This window comes from Rhipicephalus microplus, chromosome X, assembly GCF_043290135.1.
Source record: "Rhipicephalus microplus isolate Deutch F79 chromosome X, USDA_Rmic, whole genome shotgun sequence".
In the NCBI taxonomy this organism is placed as follows: Eukaryota; Metazoa; Arthropoda; class Arachnida; order Ixodida; family Ixodidae; genus Rhipicephalus; species Rhipicephalus microplus.
In genome coordinates this window covers 127,369,044-127,391,610 of record NC_134710.1, presented here as the reverse complement: position 1 = coordinate 127,391,610, position 22,567 = coordinate 127,369,044, and the positions used below count along the sequence as shown (strand labels likewise).

Sequence of the window (22,567 nt, the reverse complement as noted above, 5' to 3'; positions counted from 1 at the left end):
TCTGCAAACGTTCGCGAGCGTCGCTCGCAAAGAAAGGGCCGCTGCTCAACTAGAGACCCAGGTTCAGCTACCGAATGAGAAGGTTGGAATTTTCACAGAGGAGATGACCCGCCTATTTCGTCACGCTGACCCAGACATGCCTGAGGAGAAGAAAGTTCGTTTCCTCATGCGAGGGGTCAAACAGGAGTTCTTCGCGGGACTAATGAGGAATCCACCGAACACCGTCCAAGAATTTGTATCTGAGCCGACCACCATCGAAAAAACCCTTGACATGCGCACCAGACAGTATAATCGTCGCCTGACTCCAAAATGCGCTGCTGCTCAAACCAGTGACTCCGAAAACCTGCGTGAAACGATCCGAGCGATCGTGCGGGAAGAGCTGCGCAAACTGTTGCCTTCGGCGCAACCTCAAGTGGATTCGATCGCCGACATTGTGCGAGAAGAAGTTCGGCAATCACTTCGAATTCCCCATACACCGCTGCCCGAGCCGTAAAACTATGAGCTACGCTGCTGCAGTGCGCCACAACGCTCCTCCCCGTCCACGCCAAAACGCCGCCCCGTCGCACTTCCGTCGCCAGACACCACCGCCGCCAACACCCCCACCGACGACCTACCGTTCACCAGCGGGCCAACGCAGTGCGCCGAGGAAAACCGACGTTTGGCGCACCCCTGACCACCGCCCACTGTGCTACCACTGCGGCGAGGCCGGGCACACTTACCGCCATTGCCAGTACCGACAGATGGGACTGCGTGGCTTCGCCGTCGATGCACCACGTCCACAGCCAGGAGAACGACCACGTGACATCGCCGACTACCTGACAGGAACTCGGTGGACACCACGAAGCCCTTCGCGTTCGCCGTCGCCCAGCCGCCGCACGTCACCGCACCACCGACAGTACTCTGGCCCAACGCGGGGCCGGTCTCCTAGCCCGTATCCGGGAAACTAAGGGCAGCAACCGGTGGAGGTGCGGTTGCTGTGCGACGAACTACCGAAGATCCTCCGACGACGACGACGACGCGACGGAGCTTTCCGAACACAACGCCAACCAGGCAAAGCCCTGACGGCGAAAGCTCACTTACAGAAGGTGGCCTGACGACGCAACATGGAAGCAGCGGAACAAGCCGACGCAGCCGTGACCCGACGCCACGCCCTAACTGTAATGCGAGACGGCGAACTAGCGACCTCGACGTTCTTATCGACGGCCACAGTGTGACCGCTCTCGTCGATACTGGAGCCGACTATTCTGTCATCAGTGGGTCGTTCGCCGCGAAGTTAAAGGAAGGTAAGACAGCTTGGAAAGGCCCTGAAATCCGCACAGCCGGAGGTCATCTCGTAACGCCTGCAGGAATCTGCACAGCAAGAGTCACCATTAACGGCCGTATTTATCCTACAGACTTCATAGTCCTACAGCGTTGCTCGAGAGATGTCATCCTTGGCATGGACTTCTTATGCCTCCATGGTGCTGTCATCAACCTAAAAACAAAGTCAATAACGTTATCCACAGAAGAAGCACTACCGCCGCGCACGCCGTCTGGACACCATGCCTTGAATGTGCTGGAAGAACAAGTCACCATTCCGCCTCGCTCAAGCGTCATTATTTCAGTCGGCGCTCCTGAATCACTTGACTTCAAAGGCGTCGTTGAAGGCAGTCAGCATCTGTTGGTCACCCGAAATATTTGCGTCGCAAGAGGAATTGCAGAGCTGCGGGGAGGCAAAGCAACGGTTATGCTCACGAATTTCAGCAATGAGTACAAACATGTGAACAAAGGAACAACGGTCGCATACATCGAAGAAATTGTCGAAGCCACCAGTGCTTTCGCCCTCGCCGATTCTGCGGAACCTGCTCAGAAGAACCAAGCCCCTCCCATAGCTTTCGACGTCAATCCCAGACTTCCGAACGATAAGCAAGAACAGCTCAAGGCCCTGCTCCTGCAATACGAAGATTGCTTTTCGTCGTCATCGAAAATTCGGCAGACCCCAATCACGAAACATCGCATCATAACCGAAGAAAATGCCAGACCACTCCGTCAGAGTCCGTACAGGGTTTCGACGCGAGAACGTGAGGCCATGAAGAGACAAGTTGATGAAATGCTGCGGGATGACATTATCCAGCCGTCCAAGAGCCCATGGGCATCCCCCGTGGTGTTAGTGAAGAAAAAGGATGGGACCCTACGTTTCTGCGTCGATTATCGCCGCCTGAACAAAATCACAAGAAAGGACGTGTATCCTCTCCCACGAATAGACGACGCACTTGATCGGCTCCATAACGCCAAGTACTTTTCGTCAATGGACCTCAAGACTGGCTATTGGCAAATCGAAGTCGACGAAAGAGACCGAGAAAAGACGGCGTTTATAACACCGGACGGCCTCTTCGAGTTTAAGGTGATGCCCTTCGGCCTTTGCTCAGCGCCTGCAACTTTTCAACGCGTTATAGATACAGTACTGGCAGGATTGAAGTGGCAGACTTGCCTTGTGTACTTGGACGACGTCGTCGTGTTTTCCTCGAGTTTCAACGAGCATCTTCGGCGCCTTGAAGCTGTACTTCAAGCCATCAAGACTTCCGGACTCACACTGAAGCCAGAAAAGTGCAGATTTGCGTATGAAGAGCTCTTGTTTCTGGGGCACGTTATCAGCAAGTCTGGAGTTCGTCCTGATCCACGGAAAACAGCCGCCATCGCCGACTTCCCGCCGCCCACTGACAAGAAAGCCGTGCGCCGATTTCTGGACCTGTGCGCCTATTATAGGCGGTTCGTGAAAAACTTCGCCCACATCGCCGATCCTCTCACTAACCTTACCAAGGCCGACGTGGAGTTCAAGTGGGAAACGCCACAGGAACACGCTTTCCAGGAGCTTAAACATCGCCTCCGACGCCTCCGTTACTTGCCCATTTCGACGAATTCGCCGAGACAGAAATACATACTGACGCAAGCAGCGTAGGTCTTGGCGCCGTTCTTGTGCAGAGGGCTGACGGACTTGAAAGGGTTATTAGTTACGCTAGCCGATCGCTATTCAAAGCAGAAGCAAATTATTCCACAACAGAAAAGGAGTGCCTCGCCATCATCTGGGCTACGTCGAAATTTCGCCCATACCTCTACGGCAGGCCCTTCAAAGTTGTGAGCGACCACCACGCCTTGTGTTGGCTAGCCACTTTGAAGGACCCTTCAGGTCGCCTCGCACGATGGAGCCTGAGACTTCAAGAATATGACATTACTGTCATTTACAAGTCCGGCAAAAAACACTCCGACACCGACTGTCTCTCTCGTGCGCCTGTCGACCAACCGCTACCCGACGACCCGGATGACGACTACTTCTTGGGAACGATCACTACCGACGACTTCGCTGAACGACAGCGGGTTGATCCGGAACTTAAGGCCCTAATAGAATACCTCGAAGGCAGGACCGCCGAAGTCCCGAAGGTATTCAAGCGCGCACTTGCGTCGTTTTTTCTACGAAACGGTCTTCTACAAAAGAAAAACTTTTCACCGCTTCGGGCTAAGTACCTCCTTGTGGTGCCTTCAGCTCTGCGACCAGAACTCCTGCAGGCCCTGCACGACGATCCGACGGCAGGGCACCTCGGTGTTTCTCGCACGCTCGCGAGGATACAAGAAAGGTACTACTGGCCGCGTCTTACCACCGACGTCACTCGTTATGTAAGGACATGCCGGGACTGTCAGCGACGCAAGACACCGCCGACAAGGCCAGCGGGACTTCTGCAGCCAATAGATCCACCTTGCCTTTTTTCAGCAGATTGGTATGGACCTACTGGGGCCGTTCCCGACGTCGGCTTTCGGAAACAAGTGGATCGTGGTAGCTACCGACTACCTCACCCACTACGCCGAGACAAAAGCCCTGCCAAAAGGCAGTGCATCTGAGGTACCTAAGTTCTTCGTCGAAAATATCGTCCTATGTCACGGCGCCCCGGAGGTCCTTATCACTGACAGAGGAACGGCATTCACTGCCGACTTAACTCAAGCGATCTTGGCATACAGCCAAACAAACCACCGCCGGACGACAGCGTACTACCCACAGACCAACGGCCTCACCGAGCGGCTTAACAAGACGATCGCCGACATGCTGTCAATGTACGTCGATGTCGAACACAAGACGTGGGACGCCATTCTTCCGTATGTGACCTTCGCATACAACACAGCGGTGCAGGAGACGACGCAGATATCTCCATACAAATTGGTCTACGGAAGGAGCCCGACAACGACGCTCGATGCCATGTTACCCAACGTCACCGACGAAGAAAACCTCGATGTGAGCGAGTACCTTCATCGCGCCGAAGAAGCCCGACAACTTGCGCGGCTCCGTATCAAGAATCAACAGACGACCGACAGCCACCGTTACAACCTTCGACGACGCTTCGTGGAATACCAGCCCGGTGAACGTGTTTGGGTGTGGATGCCAATACGCCGACGTGGACTAAGTGAAAAGCTTCTGCGACGGTACTTCGGACCGTACAAGGTGGTTCGACGTCTCGGCCCACTTGATTACGAGGTTGTCCCCGACGGCATCACGAACTCTCAACGACGCCGATCGCGACCTGAAGTCGTCCATGTCGCACGCCTAAAGCCGTTTCATGCGCGTTAACAAACTGAAACAGTGCATTTTTTTGTATTATTGTTGAATTGTAATTTATTCATTGTACTTTCTTGCGTTATTATTGTACCTTCATCTTTAGTTAAAGCATCGAGACGATGCCTTTTTAGAGGGGGGCAATGCCACGTTCCATTTCCCAAGCTTTTGTTATCGTCCCAAAACACCACACGATTCTCAGCGCAAACCGCGCCTGCAGTTTTCGAGAGGGTTCCGGACTGTAGTAGATCATTTCGATAAGATCACGCCCACTGTGCGAATGGTACAGATTGTTCTGGAACGTACGCCGCCGCCAGCGGTAGCGCTAGAACATTCGACGGCGGGAGTATAAATGCCGACGCGCTTCGCCGCTTGTCAGTTGTTGATCGAAGGCCGACGCTCCGTTCGCCGCTATCAGTCCGAGACTGCTATCTGTGCGAGGCTGCTGCTGTAATTGGACTTTCCGTTTACCGGGCACAGGTTCGCCCAAATAAACAGTTAAATCCCAACACGAAGTCTCCTGTCTTCGGCCACGTCACGACCCCGTGACAATATAAGCAAACAAGAGGTGTTCCGCAAGGATCAGTCCTGTCACCTCTTTTATTTAATATATTATTATCATCCATTCCCGTTCATAAAAATGTTCATCTTTACGTCTACGCCGATGATATTGCTTTTTTCTCGTCATCCGGAGATATCAATAGTTTGTATCAAATCTTACAGTCATATTTGAGTGAGCTTGAGGTATGGCTTGGCGGGCTGTCTTTTTCACTTAATGTTAGCAAATGTGCTCTGCTTGTATTCCCTCTATCCATTCCCATATTTCTTTCACTGCATTATCGAAATGATCCGATTCCACAAGTAACAGCGCTAAAATATCTTGGCATTGTTTACGTGGACAATTTAAATTGGCAGGAACAAATAGAAACAAACACCCGTAAAGCAGAAAGCGCCCTAGGATTGCTACGCCAGTTTTGCAATAAGAATTCAGGGATGCGCAGGGATACGTTACTTATAATCTACAAACTTTACGTACGCCCAGATCTGGAGTTTGGTTGTGTTCTGTTTTCCGGAAGTGCTGAGTACAAATTAAGACCTCTTATATTGCTAGAAAGGCAAGCTCTGCAGCTGTGTCTTGGGCTACCTAGGTGTGTCGCGAATAGCGCGCTTTATTTGGAAGCTAGAATCATTCCACTTGATGCTAGACTTCGACAGCTTACTGTGCAAACATTCTTAAAACTTTGCGATGCGCCCCTCTTCTGTTCACAGACAGTTTTCATCAAACATCCAGTTTCTTTCTTTCAGTGCCCGTGGTTTCGTTATCAAAGACCCCAAGTCATTTTCGTCGAGTCTCTGTTATCAAATCTTCACGTTTCCCTCCAGCATTTAACTCCCCAAACCCAATGCTCGGTGCTAGTTGACTTAAATTTTGATGATATTTTTCCGAAAAATGCCAAGTTACTTCCAAAGCATGTTCTGGAGGGCCTCCTTCAAGACCATCTCAGTCATTTTTCTAAATACGTAGTAATTTCGACAGATGCAATGCAAAATCTTCAGAAAGCTGGAGTAGGTATTTTTTCTAATCAGCTTAATTGGTATTTTGCACTCCGATTGCCTGACTTCACATCAATTTATCTCCTGGCTATTACATTGGCTTTTTGAAAACTAAATTATCAGCAATCAAAAGCTATTACTATTTCGGATTCGTTGTCTGTATGTACACATCTAACGTTCGCAAAGCAGTCTCCTCTTCTCAGGATATTTTGGTCTCTCGTACCGCATAGCCTATCAGAAGTTCGGTTTATTTGGGCCCCCAGGCATGCTGAAATTGTACTAAATGAAATTGCTGATTTACTCGCTTCGGCATCTTTAAATTTCCCGGTGGTGCTAGTAGCCCCACAGTTTTTCCTTTATTACTGCCGAACGATTCAAACGCCTGTTAATCTTAAAAATCAACGAAACGTCTCTCCTACAATCTGAAGAATTTCGGCACTTGCTATTCACATGGAACACTGCAAAATGCCTTTCCCGTCAATATGAGGTGACCCTCACAAGCTTTCGCTGTAGAGTTCCTCGGTTGAATCTTTTTCTCAACAAATCAGGATTTTCATTTACTAACCTATGTGCAGTTTGCAATGAACCGGAAACAATAGATCACTTTCTTCTCACATGTCGCCGCTTCGCCTCACTACGACGAATAATTCTTGAAAGACCGATTGGTATGCTCGGATTGCCAGTCAATACATCCACTCTATTATCATTTGGAGCCAGTCAGTTGGGTGTGGGCCGCAGTGCTATTCTGTCAGCGCTACATAAATTCATTCAGGCAACCGGAAAAGATACGCTGCTAGTGGTACTGCCAGGTATATCCAATTCTTTGTCCCCTTCCTCATTTTTGGTAATTTGTTTTATATATTCTTGTTTATCACATTCTTCTGCACATTTTTCACGTTTTTTTAAAGGTACATTATTATTGTTCCTATCTAATTTCTCGTTCTTTTTTTTTAGCAAGCGTTGTAAAAAAATGATCTATTATGAGGTACAGTGTGGCCAATCCCCCATGTGGGTATGAGCCAAGATATCCTAGGCGACAAGACAAGACAAGCAGCATCGCCAACGCCCGGCTCTCTCGGCTCGTGCTTCGGTTCGTTGCTGTGCCGATTGCTGGAGGGTTCTTCACGCTGTTTTGTCGCTGTCTTTAACGGCTAATAAACCTCTTCATATTTGGTGGAAGGTGCTGTTAATACCCGTTGCTACACCCTGGAGCTGCGAAGCCACACGCTACTGCCTGCCATGACTGACAACGCCACTACATCTGCGCCTTCGCCCCAGTTCAATTGCCCTGACCATCCTAGGCTACGGGACCCGAAGGTCTTCAGCGGTGCGGATGGGACCGACATCGAAGACTGGCTCGAGCATTACGAACTGGTGAACACCAACAATAAGTGGGATGAAGCCGACAAGCTGGGCCACGTCATACTTTATCTCACTGGCGTCGCCAAATTGTGGTTTAACAACCACAAACACCACATCCCCACATGGAGCGTCTTCAGGACGTCATGTGCTAAAGTGTTCGATCGGCCAGCTGTCCGCAAGCAGCGGGCAAAACAGCGCTTGCGCGTCCGCTCTCAGCAAACTGGCGAAAACTTTACCAGCTATATTGAGGATGTCGTCGACGTGCGAATGACACCATGCCCGAATCTGACAAGGTCAAACGCATCCTGAAGGGCATCGACGACGGCGCATTTCAAATGCTCTTGGCAAGAAATCCAAGACAGTTTCCAAAGTCGTCAGCTTGTGTGAGAGCTACGATGAGTTGAAGAAGCAATGCACTCTGACTCGGCAGCCTCAGCATGGTGGTGAGTCACTGTCCAGTTCCGACACCCTGCCTGACAATTCACCGTTGCTCCAGCAAGTTCGAGCCTTCGTCCGTGAGGAAGTTGCCCGTCAACTTTCCCTAGTGCCCTTCACTCACGAGACGACCACCCATCTACCTGCCCCCCTTCGCACAGCTATTTCAGAAGAGGTTGCCCAAGCTGTTCCTCTTGCGCACAACGAGCCGCCTCTATCTAGCCGTGTTCACTGCCAGCGCGTCGCGCAGCCGGTAGGCCCTCCTGTCGCCTATCCGCCAGCCGTGAGCCTGTGGCCGCACCCCTAACGTATGCAGCGCAGCCTGTGGCTCCTCCTGTCTCCTGTTTGCAAGAGATGCAGCCTGTAGCAGCGCCGTTCACATATGCAGACGCTGTGCGTAGGCTTCCGCAACCACCCTACACCTCGCGCTCACAGCCCGCACACCCGGCTGCTTATACTGCGCCTTGGGCAGCACCACCAGTCCCCAATCCTTGGAGGACGCCCGATAACCGACCAATATGCTACGCCTGCTTCACTTCCGAACACGTTGCCCGCTACTGCCGCCGTCGACCTCAGATGTTCGGTGACTATGTCCGATCGTCGCAACCCGGCAGCCAACCCTTCGCGCAATACGGGCCGGTCTCGTCACCTCGCTATGCCCCGACTTCGTGACGCTGCGCGCACCCTCTCCTCGTCGCCGATCGCCCTCCCCCAAGCGTCGCCGGCCCAGACCTTCTGACCAGGAAAACTAAGCACCGCAGTTCAAGAGGCAACAACTGCGCCATTTTCGATCTGTCTAAGCCCTCGCCCCTCTCCTGCTAACGTGGTCGCAGTAACTGTTGAAGGTTATTGTACTTTCTCCCTTGTGGACACTGGTGCCGCCGTTTCTGTTATTGCCGCTAATGTCTGCCGTGTATTACGTAAAGTCACGACACCGCTTTCGGGACTGTCACTTCACGCCGCAAGTGCACAGCAAGTAACGCCTCTCGCAGCCTGCACTGCAAGAGTGTCCATCGAAGGCATTGTTTATATTGTGGAGTTTATTGTCCTCGCTGTCTGTTCGCATGACGTCATTCTCGGATGGGACTTCCTATCCTGCCATAATGCCGTCATCGACTGCGCACGCGCTGAAGTTGAGTTTTCACCCTTTCCTGATGTCCCATTACTTGACGCTCTTCATCGGCCGCCGAAGTTGTTCGTGCATGAAGATACCAATATTCCACCTGAAAATTTCGCACTTGTTCCAGTTTCATGCAACGCCTACACTGACGCTACAGTCTTTTTCATGTCTACTGATATCTTCACGAGTCGTCGAGCTCTGCTGCTGCCTTTCGCAACGATTGATCTTGCCGCCGGAAGAAGCAATATGTTCATGCTCAACCCGCTTTCCACACCTGTCACTATGCTTGTGGGGGAATGTCTCGGCCGCATGCAAAATCTCGACCCGTCGTCTTTGGTTGATGTTCCGGATGACTACTGCGACCACCCAAAATCACTGTCGGCCCTCGAGGAGTCGTCCAAGGATACGTTTTCCAGCGCCATCGCCGACACCTTCACTCCCACCGAACATGCCGACCTGCTTGATCGTCTGCATGAGTTCCGAAATTCTCCCGATGTATCGCAACCTCAACTAGGCCGCACGTCGCAAGTCAAGCATCATGTCGACACCGGCCTACACCAGCCACTGCATCAAAGACCATACCGTGTCTCCACTGAAGAGCACCGCGTCATCAACCATCAAGTCGAAGATATGCTTCGTAGAGACGTCATTCGACCATCTCACAGTCCCTGGGCGTCTCCTGTCGTCCTGGTGCGTAAGAAAGACGGATCTATCCGATTTTGCGTGGACTATCGTCAATTGAATAAGATAACCCGCAAGGACGTATATCCTTTGCCGCGCATTGATGACGCCATTGACACCCTTTACGGAGCCGAATTCTTCTCGTCGCTAGATTTGCGGTCTGGCTACTGTCAAGTTTCAATGGCTGAAGCCGATCGCCAAAAAACTACATTTATTACACCTGACGGACTATACGAGTTTAACGGCATGCCCTTTGGGCTTTGTAACGCGTCCGCTACGTTTGAACAACTTATGGATAATATGCTATGTGGCCTCAAGTAGAATATGTGCGCCTCTGCTACCTCGACGATGTCGTAGTTTTCTCGCCAACTTTCCTACGCACCTCCTTCGCCTCAGGCACGTTTTCACTTGTCTGACCAACGCTGGCCTGCAGCTTAACCTGAAAAATTGTCGCTTCGCTGCACGCCAGCTCGTCATCCTAGGCCACATCGTGTCGAAGCACGGCGTATTTATTACCTGACCCAGGAAAACTTCGAGCAGTCGCAGAATTTCCCAAGCCGACGATCATGAAGGAACTTCGCAGTTTTGTAGGCCTATGCTCTTATTTCCGGCGCTTTGTTTGCAATTTTGCATCCATCATGTCACCATTAACCCAGCTTCTTCGCGGTGACGTGAACCTCTCCTCCTGGTCCCCTGCATGTGACGTGGCCTTCACTACTCTGCACCGTCTGCTCACCTCCCTACCTATTCTTCGCCACTTCGACCCAACGGCTCCTAGTGAAGTGCACATCGACGTCAGCAGTGTCGGGCTAGGCGCTGTCCTCCCTCAACGAAAGCCCGGCTATTCAGAATACGTTGTAGCTTACGCTTGCCGCACTCTGACGAAAGCTTAAACTAATTACAGCGTGACAGAAAAAGAGTGTTTGGCTTTGGTGTGGGCGCTTGGAAAGTTCCGGCTGTACTTATACGGCTGCCCGTTCGATCTAGTAACTGATCACCACGTGCTTTGCTGGCTCTCCATACTGAAAGACCCTTCTGGCCGCCTGGCGCGATGGGCACTCCGCATCCAGGAGTACGACACTCGCGTCGTATACCGCTGCGGACGCAAACACGCTGACGCCGTCCCGCTCACCTTTGCCACCAGATCCGACGTGCGAAAACACGTGCCTCCAGACCTTGTCATCGTTAAATCTTTGCTACCAAACAACGTCGTGACCCGTGGATCGCATCTCATCTCGTATATCTATCAGGTATGCCCAACCTTCCAGTATCTCGATCCCTTTGACGTCAAGTTTTCCATTTTGCCATCCGTGATCAACTTCTTCATCGACGCAACTTTCTCCTGATGGCCGCCGGTGGCTACTGGTCATTCCACGCACTTTACGATCGCAGGTATGCGCCTCTCTTCACGACGATCCACAATGTGCCCACGCCGGGGTGTTCAAAACATATGAACGCCTTCGCCATCGCTATTACTGGCGCGGCATGTACGATTTTTTACGCAAATTTGTACAGTGCTGTCCTGACTGCCAGCGACGCAAATCAACACTGCTACGTGCGAATGGCGAATTGCAGCCACTTCCGTGCCCTGCCAAGCCATTCGATCGCGTTGGCGTTGACCTCTACGGCCCCCTTCCATTGACACCAGACGGCAATCTGTGGATTATAGTGGCGGTCGACCATCTAACACGCTACAATGAAACAGCCGCTTTACCGAGTGCTACCACTCAGGATATCGCCTCTTTCATTTTTACGTCGCTTTATCCTTCGACATGGCGCACCTCGAGAGCTCCTTAGTGACACAGGCTGCGCTTTCCTCTCCGAGGTCATCGGAGCTCTGCTTTCGGAATTCCACGTCATTCATCGGAAAACAACAGCATACCACCCGCAAACTAATGGGCTAACGGAACGGTTTAACCGCACGCTGGGTGATATGCTCTCAATGTACATGGCATCTAATCATAGCAACTGCGACCGTGTTCTCCCATACATTATTCGCATATAATACTGCAATACAAACAACCACGGGACTTTCACTTTTCTTTCTTCTTTATGAACGTGACCCTTCCCATACAATTGATACTCTACTTCCCTACCGTCCCGATGCTTCCGAATGTCCACCTATCTCCGATGATGCTCGACAAGCCGAAGAGTGCCGCCAGCTCGCCCTAGCGTTCAGCTCGGACGAGCAGCAACGCCGGAAAGAAAACCGTTGCACCTCTCTTCCGGATCGCAGCTATGCCCCAGGGTATCTCGTGTGGCTTTGTATCTCATACCAAACTCCAGGACTCTCATCAAAACTTGTCCCCCGGTACGAGGGGCCTTACACCGTTTTAGAGAAAAATTGTCCGGTTAATTACCTAATTGAGCCAGTTTCCCGATCGGATGACATGCGCCGGCGTGCACGTGACAACGTCCATGTTTCCCGCCTAAAACCGTATAATAAGCCTCTCCCTGAAACTTCTTAGGTTGCCAGGATGGCTCCTTTTTCAGCGGGGGCGATTGTGAAAACGAATATGTGCCTGCAGCAAGCAGCATCGCCAACGCTCGGCTCTCTTTAACAGCTAATAAACCTCTTCACAGGCCCTATAAAAATTTGTTATTGGTCTCTTTAAAAAAAAACATTGAAGCACTTCGATGCTTCGTAATTTATTCAGATGGTCATGAGCCTGGCATTTTTACCAAAAAAAATGTTCACTGGAATGTGGAGTTTCCGTCGAAGTTTCTGTCTATGCATGATGTACTTGGGGCAGTCAAGCGACAGATGATGCAGATACTGGTCATCGTGGTCACACAAACATGTTGACAATGACACACATTGAAATAACTCTGGATAAGCAGTTTCATGATCTATGTAGATATGAATGTGTGAACAAAAAACAAACTTTTTATTAACAAAAACATGAACAGCTCATTCAGTGGCTTCCAAAGTCTCAGACTTGCAGATTCCAGGCTTCAGCATTTCAAAATTAACAACCTGTAAAAAATGAAATCTGGGAATGTAAAATGAAGCCATTACAAATGCTTAAGACGCATTCTGTATGTCACTGCTATATATCCTCAACAAAGCTGTTTCACAATTAGTAGGCTACAAAAGACTCTTTCCTTAGTTGCCTACTGAAACAGCCTATAAAAAAGCATAACAAAATTCAGGTTTCTCTGTATCATTAATTTGGGCCACACAATGATAATCACCATTGAATATTCTAAATTCTTAGAAAGATCTAGAACAGGTCCATTTGCTCGCTGTATTTTAGCACAGCATTTGAAAATGCACTCTCCCACTGCTTTACAGGGTCTAGAAGCAAGCACAGTGTATACAGGATTCCACTGTTAGAGAACATCGAAAGCCACTTGGTCCCACCACCGGCCAGCTGTAGCAATAAGTTGTGACACAAGTGCACCATAAATGGTGCACTTGCCATGTCCACTACCGTCCGCTCACTTGATAAAAAAGCACCGCACATGGTGCTCATTGTGCCTGCGCAAAACTATTCGCAGCTGCCAGCAGGTGGTGGTGCCGAGCAGCTGCCACCCACTCCGATGTTCTCTTTAATAGTGCACCGCTATATACATCCTTTATCACGATTTTAAGACCCCTCCTTGTGTACTATAAGCATTTGAACAAGCAGAAAGCCCAATTCACATGATTTCATGGCATGAAAATGAACCATGTTAGCCAAGACATTCGGAAATAAACAAATCCTTCAAACGCTATCTGTATTCCACCTCTTAGCACCAAAGCAAGCATTCAAACGTACACTGTAATCTTATTCTTTTACTACCTAGGCATAAAAATTGGGCCAAAGAACCAAAAGAAATCTTTCCACTATTTATTACTGCAATAGCAATTATATGGGCAGTCTCGGCTGGTTTTTTGCCGCCGCCGCCATCATTCACATGTGTGTTTGTGTATACACAAAATCGAGGATGCGCTCATTCTGTGAAGTGAACATCGCCTTTCTGGTCGAGGTCGACTGCGCAAGCTTATCTCGTGAGCGAACAAAAAGGCTTATGGTTGCTGCGCTATTGCGGCAATGATCAACGCATCTTGTGCCCCCACAGCAGGTGGGAGCTTCTACAGGTTGCGCTCTTAACATGAAAAAATGGTGCGAAGAGTGTACCTGAAGCGGCAGTGTTCTCTTAGACCAGCGTTTTGTAGAGTTACGCGAGATCGCCTCACTTCATATAACATTGCAATTCGTCACTATCACATTCATTGCTTCAACTTTTCAATGAAACTGATTTTGTGCAATCATCCCAGCCAAAGTCACGAATTGCACTTGAGAACATGCACACGAGTATACACAGCGACCAAGAAAGCTTCTTGAGACAAAGGTGTCCAGCGGCTATGCATAATTTGCAGGGTCTGTATCATTTCTCATGAGTTATTTGCGTCCATCTGTATCTGTGATTACGTTTCGTATGTCATTTGTGCATGAGAAACGCGGGGCCCGTTTAGATCTGCTTGCCACTCTTCGTGTGACATTCCGATTTGTTGACATTGTGTTCATTGCTTCGCCTTTGCGGCAAAGCTGCGATTTTTTTTTCACCCGCCAAATGCACAGCACCAAGAGACCTCCAAGCTTGGCTTGGCTTTATGCCTCATAAATACTATTTTTGGTGAGTTGGTTCATTGCACAGCAAAGGAGTAACAGCGTAAACACCCACCCATAAAAAAGACGTGCATCCGTGTCAGTATATCTGTGAGTGTACGTTTGTGCTATTCATGGATGTCAGTAGGAGGAATGCAAAAGGTGCACTTGCCCCCCTCAAGTTTCACCAGCACTTGCCCTCACCAAAGCTACACCAGTGCTTTCCCCCACCCACGATGAAACACTGGTTTGCAGCCCCCAAGAGAAAATCCTGTCGAAAACCATGGTATTGTTACTCCTTTGCTGCTGCCTCGTAGAAAGCCCCATAAAAGTTCTTTGCATTCCTTGGCTTACAAAATTTCACTGAAAAACTTGAAGCCGGCAGTTGATAACACAAAGTACTCTGGCTCCAGAACTGGAATGAAGCCGAGTTAAACATTCTGAAGAGATGAAGCTTCAAGAAAATCCTTGAAGCTTTAACTCTTGAAAATGAAATGACATTAACCAGGCATCAGCAACGTCCTATAATTTGCAGCTACAAGCATGTGGAAGATCGTCCAATCAAGTTTCCAACAAAGAAGTTAATGCCCTTTGTACTGCCAGAACTGTCAAAATGTGTACCTAATTTCCCATAGATTTCCTAAAATATGAACTTATAACAATTGACTCATCATCAATGTTAATACAAACTACAGTGACAACCCTACACTTGCTACTAATAGAGAAAGGATTAGGTACTGCCAAGCTATTCTCCTTTTCTGTACTCTTTCAATAATTCCAGACGCTTCAGGTGTGTGGTGGCACGTGGCATCTTCCCAGCATCTGGCTTCAAGTCGATGTCAGACCCTCTGCTTTCTGTGAATGCTGTTAAGACACGTGAGCATGTATTGGCAGTAAAAGCGAAAATTCAGGAAGCACAAAGCGCACAAATTGATCTGCTTTACTGATGAATGAGCAAACAGCTGCACACATTAAAGATGGCAGCTACTTAGAAAAAGTCGCAGAGGCACATAGAGGCGGCTTTTAGAAATTCTATTTTACGATTAGCCTAATGTGGATATTCTGTGTATGTCTAAATGTCCATAGACAATCAAAAGAAGTCTCAACACGGCAAGCATGCAACATGAAGATGAAGATGTAGCTACAAAAAGTATGCCTACGCACACTGCTCTTAAATATGAATGGTTTTCAGATGGCTATTCAAATATGCAAAAATAATCTACAACTGAGTAAATTCAAAATACCAATACGCTTCTACCCTACCCTAACCTTTGGCACTTCTAGCAGTAAAAATATGAATGGTCAGCGGTGCCCAGTCACGTGATCGTTGATTGATTGGTGTACGTGGTCTATCTTTTTGTTAGTTTTGAAATATTGTTTGTTTCTTTATAATAAAACATATTACTCTATAAGAATGTTTATATGCTTGCACTAGTAGTATGCATTAAAGTGGTGCTGCCTCCACTTGATGTAATGATACCATGCTCGTCAGCACGTCCACGACACAGGTGCAGGCAACCTTAGGCGTAGGTGCACACAACACTGTACGAATACAGGAAAGGTGTATAAAGCCACATAGTCTCATTGTAAAAGCTTGATGTTTTCAAGAAAGGTTGAATAGCTTTAAAAAAAAAAGGTGTTTAATCATAGTTAACTTTCGCGAAAGCAGAACGACAGCTTTCACAAATCTCAAGAAGGGATAGCGTCTTCACTATCAATTCTTAGCATTCTTAGAAGAAGTGCTCATACATATTTCGATCTTTTCAGATCGAAAAATACTGTTCATAAAATAGCCATGTGTTTTTAGGAATAACCACTGCAGGCACCAATACTAGGAATCGTGAGGTTTCTGTTGTGCTGTAAAAAAACTGGGTTCAGAAAAATTGGTTGTCAGGCCGTTTAAAACATTTTAATGCAAGAACGTAAAAAAGTTTGTTTTGCAGGAATTCCAGTGCTGGCGTCATTGCTTGTGAGTAAAAGATCATCTTGTGCATGACTAAAAAATAAGAAAAAGCAAATACTAAAATAATGGAAAACTTTGGTTCCGAGTGAGGATCGAGCAAGGAAATGCAAGGAAATGCAGAAAATGTTTGCAAGGAAATGCAGAGAAAAGAACTAGCTAAAAGTAACTGAAAGTAACTTTGATGTTTTACAAGACGCAAGTCCTATACGCATGGTTCACAATACAAAATATAATATCACAGTAATAATGCATGGTACAAGTGTACATTGCAATCCGGCGTGAGAACATGTGATTATCATAATGACTTCTTTATATAAAGCGGGCCATCTACTACAAGAGGCACGCAGGTTACTGCGCCTATTCCCTAAAGGCCAAGTTGTGCTCAGCAAGCGCTCAGCAAGTTCTAGAAAATTATACACGAATAATCACTCGTGGTTTAAAGTATGCTACTCATTACACAGAATGCAGCCATTTGCTAAAAAGCCACTTTTAAACTTAATTAATTACATTGTAGTAATACACAATTTAATCATCACCAGAAACATCATGCACTATGCACTACGGACAGTATGCGCTACGGACAGGACATCGCTATCGCATTAAACTCAAAGGTGAAGCTTAAGTGTCTTCCAATGTTTGTCCGCATTTTCATAACAAATTTTCTTATCTCTTTCTGTGCCCTTCAATATTACTGTCCACACTAACTCTTCAGCTCTCACCTTTGGACGAATGGTTACTAAAACTGTCAAACACTGTGACAGGTGCCCAAGCATATATGAATGAATGAATGCATTTTTATCTAAAAGAAAAAAAAAACTGGCATGTTTATATTGGGGAGTCATATGTTCAGGTTAGATTGTGGCGAATTCGTTCGCAAGTGCACGAATTGAAGATCCCCATCTGCTGGTCTCACACTAAACTGCCCCCAATGAGCTAGATCCACATGTGTTTTTTAGCCTCAATGGAAATCCCAGGATTTTCAAATATTATATACTTCATAAAAAGTGACATTTAACACTAAATTAAGCACACACGCACCTGCTTTGCATGGGAATCTGCAATGTTTTGTAGCAGCTCACTTGTACGACCACAGCCAATAAGGTCCTGTAAGAGTGCAGAGATTTAATGAGCAAGTAATTAAAAAAACAAAGAATTATAACGAAGGCTCACACACATGTTAGTGCAAGCAGAGTCCTTCAAAACTTTTAATGGTCATGAAGCTTCGGCGAAAGTTTGATATAGAAACAGGAGCCACCGCTAGGGGCGTCCACGGCGCGGCATCGGAGCGGCCGTGGCGCTGCAATTGTACAGGACGCACCGGAGCTCTGAAACGTTTATTAAATGTAGCCGTAAAGATTGTATAAGTCTTCAGAGTGATGTTAGCTTCAAGAAAATTCGGGAAAGCTCTAACACTGTAAAATTTAGCGTCGATTGAAGCCTTGAAGCTAGAAATTCGACAGCATGCCGATTCCACTGTAAGATATGCTACCGCTATAAATGCATGCTTATTTTTGTTCTTTCCTTAAGCATCTAGTGAACATTTGTGTACAATCTAGAGTTCTTCTACGACTCTGGTGGGTAACGCATCGCAGAAGTGCAGTGGCTGCAACTTTTGAGTGCATATCCAACCTTCCAGGCTATATATACATTCGGTGTTTCTATATACGAAGATATATTATTTTCTTGTTCTCTTAAAATTGCCTCCCACTTATTAAACCTATGGCCACTTTGAATAAATCAGTGCTTTTAATTTAGCAAGAGATGAGGATCAGGCAATACTTTATATGACGTTTGCCTCGTTTTCGTGTTTGTTTTGTGTTAATTTATCACCATGGTGCTGTAGCACGTTCTAAGTTCGGTTGGCCATGCAAAGTAGTTTCACGGTCATTTGCTTTGCTGTGTATCTTACTCATGCTGTGTTTTCTCTGTCCTTTTTTTATTGTTTGTACAGTAAAGGCGAACGCCTAACATGCCTCCTGAAACGTGAAAATTGACTGACTGCGTCCCGCGCTGGAAGCGTCGACATGCGACGCAAAAAAGTTATCTTCTCGTGGTCATGATGCATTGATATCGAAAATTAACTTTTTACGCTTTTACAGCCTGTGCAAGTTTTGTACAGTATTTAGGTGCAACTTCTCTTGCCCCGTCACTCAAGCAAACTTCAATTGGTAGCTTTGAAGTCACTGTTGCATGCAACAGATGTGTGCTTCAATTTTTTCAAGCTGTGAGGAGCTGCATGTAGCTCCACCTGTTCAGGATATCACCTCAAGACTTTTGGTCACCTCAGCACCTGTATAAATGAAAACTGAGAGCATTTCACCCATCGGGCTCCCGTATTACCAACTGGCATGAAACAAGGAAGAGGTGGCCGGTATGCTCACCTTCATTACATGCATCATTATCCATTGCATATATGTCAGGAGGGCTCATGCACAGTCAAATGCAGCCTCAACAGTATCCAGCTTGCTGACAGTTTTAATCGACACTTGCAGGCGGGCAAGCTCTGCCTCTTTTTGCACTATAAAAATACACCGTGAGGCTGTTAAAAATCCTCAGCACAGCATCGGCAAAAGTTTCGGAATGTTGCATGGTAACTTTGCAATACCTCCGATTAGCCACTTGTCTACGTGAACGATGTCACTCTCATCAAAGTGCTTTTCACACACGTGCCCATTTGGGGAAACAAATGTGAAACCACCAGTTTCTTGTCACAGTGTTGCGCTCTTACACTTTTCTCGCCGATCACTGTAGGCAGTGAGAACTCGGAGACTTTTTCGTCATTTTTTTTTAACCGGGTCAACAACCAGGTGCCCAGCAGGTATACGGTTTCCTTCCCGATTTTGAGGCACAGCACACTAGGCACCATAGTAATCATACGGTGAAAAACTACGCGACGGCACGCCACAATATTATGCATTGACCCTATAGCGGCATCAGCAGCCAGCTTCCCTCCGGTCTGCCCAATGCTCCCGCGGTGATGCAATGCCACCCCGCCACCACTGCTCGCAGCACACAAAGCTCTCCCATAGAGTTACAGTGAAGCTTCACGACCAGTAAATGTGTTGAAGGACTTTGGTACAAGTAGTACAAGCTCGTGCAAATAAACAGCAGTAACCGACCAACAACAACAAAAAATGACAACCCAGATGCCTGATACAGTGCATGCACTGTGCTGATCACTTCCATGCATCAACATCAAAGAGCAAAAAACATTTAGGAGGCGGAACTCACGTTAGTATGGTGCACACGAGTGAAAAGGTAATGTCACAAAAATAGCATGCGCTGAAGAAGGTGCGTCAACTGGCGACGTGGAGCAACAGCCACAGAATGGCAAAACAAAAACCAACCACGAGAATGGCCAGCAAAGCATGTCCACACTCTCTCTTTGACAGCATTTTTGACAAGACGACAAAGGCATTCGTTTCAGTGGGCACGTTAAAATTTATTTTCTGCGTGCTAAGACAAGTATGGGCATCAGACCAAAAATACATGCGGCCAAATGCGACTTGTGTTCACACTAAGGGTCTTCAGCTGAAGGGAGCAACACACATACGGTTCTTTTGACAATTGAAATGATAACGATTTACTTGACAGTCGCCAGTTGCCGCTAGCATGACATAGCACCTAATGCCCTTTGATCTAAGAAAGCAGCGACAATCTCCTCCTTGCACACAGTCCTCTCAATTCTCCTCAGATTGGGCTGCACACAGCCTGGCTGAAGGGACGATGTGTGTGCTCCTATTTGAGCATGCATCACGTCTCCCTTCTAGTTTGGCCGTAGTAGTGGTAGCAAGACTAACAGCTGAGGCATTCACAGAAACCGAAAAAAAAAAAAGCATCATGAAAGAAGTTTCAAGACATTTTCTCGACATCGGGGTCACCTGGTGGGGTGCTTTCGCATGCCACGGCCAATCAACGTCGTGCAGGTAGGGGTGCAGAAAAAAAGAGGAGGTCGATGGCAAGCAAGAGTGAGGATATCACGACACAGATCAAAGCATTTCACTGCTTTCCTACACCAAGGTACTTAAGCCGCATTGTGGGAGTGTGACATTAATTGATTGCTGCAGATAGTATAGTTTCAACTCTTCAATAATCTTTGCTCTGTGGCCAAGATACCTCACATAGAGTGACGTTTGAATGCTCAGCACCTCACATTATTGGCATGCACAGCAACACCACGTAAACTCCACTGCCATGATTAGCTATGACTGTCACTATTGTATGCATAGCATGCGCTCATCAGGACATTTCATGAGAAGGTTGCTGTAACAGACCGGACAATCTGCTATCAGCATTCGCCCTAGGCGATATTGTCTCCTCCTCCTCTCCGCCGTTTCGTGCGCTTTACTTTCCTTCCTTTGCTTTCTTTCCCCCTTCCCCGCTGTGAGCGCGGCTACTTTAGCCCAGCAAATAAACAGCCAGGGGTCGTTCGTCATGGCGAGGCCCAGCCAAGTCTTCATCGTCGTCTTGTCTCTGAGTTAAACGTTACATGGTGTCAGAAGTGGGATTCTGACGTTTGAAATGGACCTCGTCAAGCCCCCGGAACCGCTGCAACTGTCCGGCAACATCAGGAAAAACTGGCTGGTATTTAAGCAGAAGCTGCAGCTGTTCATCACCGCTACGGAACCAGAGAAGCCCCGCCCATCAACCGTAAAAGCAGCGATTCTTCTGATCACCGCGGAGGACGAGGCGCTCGATGTCTACAACAACTTCTCGTTTGCCGCAGGTGAGAGCAGAGAAGATTATGACACGTGCGGAAATTTGAAGAATATTGTGTCGACCAGGGTAATGAAGTCTACGAAAGGCACATTTTTCGACTGCGAAAACAGGAAGAGGCCGAGCCTTTTGAGCGGTTCCTATGGGACTTAAAAAAGCAAGCAAAGCTGTGCAACTTCGGTACGCTTGAAGAGTCTATGATCAGGGATCAAGTGGTGTTTGGGACAAATAATGCGAAACTTCGAGAAAAGTTGCTGAGTGACAAAGACTTAAACTTGCAGAAAGCAGAAGAAATTTGCAAAGCCGCTGAGCTTGCTGCCATTCAGAGCGCAGCATGGTCAAATGAAAGCCTGCACGTTGACGTTACACGCCGCACACACCGCACGAAGTTTGCGAATGGAACTCGGTGTCGAAGTTGTAACAAGGTACATGCCCCCGAACGGTGCTCGGCATATGGAAAAACTTGTTATGCATGCAAGAAACGAAATCACTTCGCCGCATTCTGCAACAATGCGCGCAGGATAAGCGAGGTTCACAAAGCCGAAGAAAGCGATGAAAATTTTGACATCTTGGGCATCAGCATTTGCGGCGTCACCGGAGATATAGGAGCGGATTGGATGGTTCGCGGAAAAATAGCCGGTCAGGAGATACAATTCAAGGTAGATACCGGGTCTCAGGCAAATTTGCTGCCCCTAACCCTGTTCAACCGAATCGCCCACGCAAGCACTCCGCGAAAGAGCGCCGCTGTCCTCACCGCCTACAACGGCAGTACAATCAAACACGTTGGCGTGGCGACCGAAGATCTCGAGATAAACGAAGCACAGCATTCAGTCTCGTTCTTTATCGTGAAAAAGGGGCGCCAAGCCATCCTTGGCGTTAAGACATGCCAGCAGTTTGGTCTGGTACCGGTGACGCCGGACGCCGTGAAGGTAGGCGATGAGCAAACGAAATTCCAGCTTGCACTTTCTGACCTCTTCAGCGGCACCGGCTGCGTCAGGCGACCCTACAAAATGGTGCTACGAGAGGATCCTGCCCGCAGAGTACCCATAGCGTTGAAAGGACGCCTGCGACAAGAACTGCACCGAATGAAAAAGGCCTCAATCATCGTAGTTGTTCCCTTCGCATTTGCATGGACCCTAGAGCAGTGAACAGGAGCATTAAGCGGGAGCACTATCCTATGCCTTCACGAGAGGACATAGAGAGCGAGCTTGCAGGAGCACAATACTTCTCCCGGTTCGACGCTAATGCCGGCTTTCATCAGATTCCTTTAGATGAGGCCACTTCACGAATATGCACTTTTCCGACACCATTTGGGCGGTACCGTTTTTCGCGTCTGCCTTTCGGAATTTCCTCAGCCAGCGAGGTGTTCCAGAAGACTCTAACAGAGATGTTTGAAGGGCTGCCGGGAGTGCGCGTCTACGTAGACGACGTTTTAATATGGGGCGACTCAAAGGAAGAACACGAGGAATGCGTCATCGGAATACTAAGGCGGGGGGCGCAAGAGGAAGGGCTGACATTTAATCCAGCTAAATCCGTGTTCGGCACCACACAGGTTGCATTCC

At 48.0% G+C, this 22,567-nt stretch overlaps 1 protein-coding gene across 6 annotated transcripts in view; it reads right to left on the bottom strand.

The window, feature by feature from the left end:
* Nucleotides 1-12,586: 12,586 nt before the first annotated feature.
* Nucleotides 12,587-22,567, bottom strand: part of LOC142775744 (uncharacterized) — a 28,255-nt gene continuing 18,274 nt past the window's right edge. For 2 of the 6 annotated variants that reach the window (XM_075877653.1, XM_075877656.1), the window contains 2 exons: nt 17,328-17,393; nt 16,221-16,322 (listed from right to left, as the gene is read on the bottom strand). Coding sequence is in view for 4 of the 6 variants with exons in the window: in XM_075877656.1 (XP_075733771.1) it covers nt 17,393 (1 nt within the window). In the remaining 2 variants the exon portion in view is untranslated. The other 4 variants (XM_075877655.1, XM_075877657.1, XM_075877658.1 and 1 more) reach the window with 4 other exon arrangements.